At 42.4% G+C, this 3,806-nt stretch overlaps 1 protein-coding gene across 1 annotated transcript; it reads left to right on the top strand.

The window, feature by feature from the left end:
* The first annotated feature begins 384 nt into the window (after positions 1-384).
* Positions 385-2,139, top strand: LOC111664409 (uncharacterized). Its single transcript, XM_023418984.2, has 4 exons — positions 385-498; positions 601-659; positions 991-1,965; positions 2,044-2,139. The coding sequence occupies exons 1-4, from the start codon at positions 476-478 to the stop codon at positions 2,046-2,048; spliced, it is 1,062 nt and encodes a 353-aa protein (XP_023274752.1). The 5' UTR covers positions 385-475; the 3' UTR covers positions 2,049-2,139.
* Positions 2,140-3,806: the final 1,667 nt, after the last annotated feature.

Genomic DNA, 3,806 nt, shown 5'->3' with positions numbered 1-3,806 from the left:
TTTTATAATGAAGTTCTTTGTGCAGCCAAGAACATTGCAATGTTCACAACACTTTACAGTTAAATACTTTTTGCTCCCCAAAATTGATCTGAGAACAAAAAGTTCATCACATGTTGTAGAAAACAAGATAAAATAAAAGCAAGTTTAAAGACATGAGAATCCAATGAATAAGTCAGAATAAAACATGATCTTGATTCTCTTGCTCTCGCTTGCTTGCTCGCTCTGTGTGTCTCTCTCTCTCGCTTGCTTGCTCACTCTCTGTGTGTGTGTGTGTGTGTGTCTCTCACACACACAGACGGGCCTGATTGGGCTCCAGGTGTTGTTAATGAGTGTAATTAGAGCAGAGACCATGAGGCGCTCCAGTATAAAACCAGAGTGGCTCCACTCAGCTGACAGACCAGACCTTCAATCTTCCCCCTTCACCAGGCTGCTGAGGACAAACTGCTGAAGTGCAACTGTGGTGTTACAGTCAAACATGATGCTGGGCCTCACTTTAAGGTAAGTAGAATATTTTTTTTTATAAACTTTTCCTAACAATCATTGAAGTTCCAGCTCAATCTAACATTTAGGATCAGCAGTAACATTATCTCACTGTTTCAGGGTTTCTTGGATCTGTCTGCTGTTGCGCATTGCTGCTGGTTTTCCTGCAACAAAAGGAGGTAACTTCAATTAATTTTATACCCTTTTTTTTTTTTAAGCTTTAAGGACCTCAACGCAAATGTACAAGAACAAATGTAACTAAGTTTCAAGGTCATGTTTTAAAAATGTAACTAGCTAACACGCAGCACATTTTACTCTTGAGTTTTCAGGTTTCATGAGTGAAAGCTTCCATAGTTCCTGATCCTCAATGTTAAACTGCTACAAACTTAATGGAGTTCTGACTTTAGAAAATCAAAATTCTGTTAAACCATTAATTGCTACTCCTTTTTAGTGTTTTATGACTACGAGTTTGCTCCCAAGCCAAAGCTTATTCCTGACTGTCTTGTCCAGACTACAAATATCCCTACACAGCTATCGGGAGCCCCAGTGGCAGTTCTGGATCATCAAACTTTCCTTCTGGAGGTTCATTTCTTCCCCAGATGTCGGAGCCTGAAGCCCCGGCCCAACAGCCTAGCTCTCCAGCCAGATTTGTTGCTCCCGGTGTGGCGTTCGCTCCACTGAGTTATGAGCGAAACACATTCATCAGGCCTTATGATTCCAGTGCTGACGGCTCCTCCAAGGCTCCTGGAGTCCCTTCTCAGGGTGCAGGCTACGCCAGCCCTCCTGTGTTTGCTCCTGTCTCCCCTTTGCAGCCCCAGCCTGGTTCTGGCACTGTTGGTAACCTGGGTAGTTATGCTAAGGCTCCGGCCCTCAGGATCGGTGATGGCCCTATGCCTTATGGAAGCCGTTCCGAAGGTGCCAGCCCTATGGCTTACGGAAGCCGTTCCAAGGGTGCCAGCCCTATGGCTTACGGAAGTCGTTCCAGTGCAAGCTCTCCGACCCTCAGGTTCGGTGACGGCCCTATGCCTTATGGAAGCCATTCCAGTTCAAGCTCTCCGGCCCTCAGGTTTGGTGATGGCCCTATGCCTTATGGAAGCCATTCCAGTTCAAGCTCTCCGGCCCTCAGGTTTGGTGACGGCCCTATGCCTTATGGAAGCCATTCCAGTGCAGGCTCACCTTTGCGGGATGTGCAGCCTGCAGGGGAAGCCTACATCTCATTCCCACTCCCGGATGCCCAAATGGCATCTCGTCCTTTCCCAGACTGGAGTGTCTTGGAAGCAAATGCTGCAGCACCAGACTCCCAGAGTGAGACATCCCCTCTGCCACCTTCATCCTACATCATCCAGTCCAGCGATGGCTACCAGCAAGCAAATGTATTCCTCTCCCACATGAAATACTCCCCAGAGTACCTTCCACCACCTGAGATCAAGGCTCCAAGCAAGCTTCCACCAATGAGCCGGTCCAAAGGGGTAAAAGCCTACAGAGGTAAAACTAGAACTGAAGTCTGAGCTACTTTTAAATGGTTTCATTATGTTAACATTATCCCTTCTCCTTGTCTTGCAGGTTAACTCTTGGGACAGATCCTGAGTCTGGTCAAACCAGTTCCACATGTGGATGATTGTTTTGAAAAGTGTTCAATAAAAACAAACTTACAAATAACTTTCTGGTTGCGCTTTGACTTTGCTCCTGTCATCCTGACTGAAGCTTGTTAAATTCTGCTGCTTGACTTCACACCACATTACTCTGTGCTGTACTGATTTGATTCTCAATGCTCACAGGGCTAGCCCTTCTGTTACATGTCAGACTTAATTTTTTAAAAACCCTCACTGGTCAGTTTCAAGTCTTTGAAACAGGTCTGCAGTGTTAGGTCAGACCTAATTTTGATGGTCTGGGGGAAAGTCCTTAGCAAAATGACTTGAGCCTAAAGTTTGCAACTGAGCAACATGGCTCAATGTGGAAAGTAATGAGGGCACAGTACCGCACATGAACATGTCTGTGCTGATTCAAAGATGGCAGTTTTTGCATTCTGACTTTTCCTAGTTAAATGTCAAACATGAACCTCATGTGTTTGAAAAGACTTGCTTTACCCAAAATTCATGACCAACTGAGTTGTGTAAACTCTCACCAATGTCTTGTGAATCCTTAAGCTCTGAACTTTATATTCACTTTAATTCAGCATTTTTTTGCATCCATTTTTTACTAGATGTCTTTTCTGGCACACTGTAGCACATGTTGACCTGTTCAGTGGAAGAGTGACACCAACATATAAGACACCTGAACTTGTCTCTGCTCTAATTACACTCATTAACACCTGGAGCCCAATCAAAGAGAGAGAGAGAGAGGGTGCACCCAGGTCATGTTTTATTCTGACTTTTTATTGTTTAACTTTTTATCTTTTATCTGATTCACTGGATTCTCATTTGTCTTTAAACTTGCTTTTATTTTATCTTGTTTTTTTCTACAACATCTGTGATGAACTTTATTTTTGTATTTCTGTCCCTCAGATACATTTTGTGGAGCAAAAAGTACTTAATTGTAAAATGTTGTGTGTTGAACATTGCAACGTTCTTGGCTGCACAAAGAACTTCACAATAAAAGAGAAAAGCAAGGAATGGAATTCAGACAATATATATATATATAAATAAAATAGATAAGCAACAGTAGAGAGTCAGAAAGCCTTCTTTAGTTTTAAAAGAACAGTTTAAATAGTAGATTAGTTTAAAATATTGTACTTTTTATTCCATCATATCCATTTTTTACTAGATGTCTTTTCTGGCACACTGTAGCACATATTGACCTGTTCAGTGGAAGAGGGACACCAGCATATAAGACACCTGAACTTTTAAGGAAGCTTACATCCAGTATCAAGGTGTATTACTGCCACGTTGGCTGGAGTGTGGACACAAATTTAAACTGCAATATCACTGAAAGGGATGGTCAGTTTCCACCTCCCACCTTGACAAGTTTGGATTCCTCGGTCAAATTGCATTGTTGGAAATATAGGCACAATGTGTTAGTGTGGAATAAAGTGCTGGTTCTGCTGCATCCATTTGAATTTTTTTTTTTTTAATTTTCTTTCATTAGAAAGATTAACCTGCAAAGAAATGTCAAAGTTTAAAGACTGAGGCAGTAGCTCCATCCAGTTCGCCGCCCTCTGGTCTTAATCAGAGCGTAAAATTAGATTTAATGTGTTAAAACATGTTGCTCAGTCAGAAACACAACTGGAGGAAAGGAGTGAACCAAAGGGATTTGTACTAGGTCAGAGGTCAAGTTCAACATCAGATTTCAGGAGGGTTCAGGTGTTAAGACAAAAAGTAGAGCTAATG

The sequence above is a fragment of the Seriola lalandi genome, unplaced genomic scaffold, assembly GCF_002814215.2.
Source record: "Seriola lalandi dorsalis isolate HSWRI2012SDOR001 ecotype SW California unplaced genomic scaffold, Sedor1 jcf7180002054585, whole genome shotgun sequence".
Taxonomy (NCBI): domain Eukaryota; kingdom Metazoa; phylum Chordata; class Actinopteri; order Carangiformes; family Carangidae; genus Seriola; species Seriola lalandi.
This window is presented reverse-complemented; position numbering and strand designations above follow the sequence as displayed.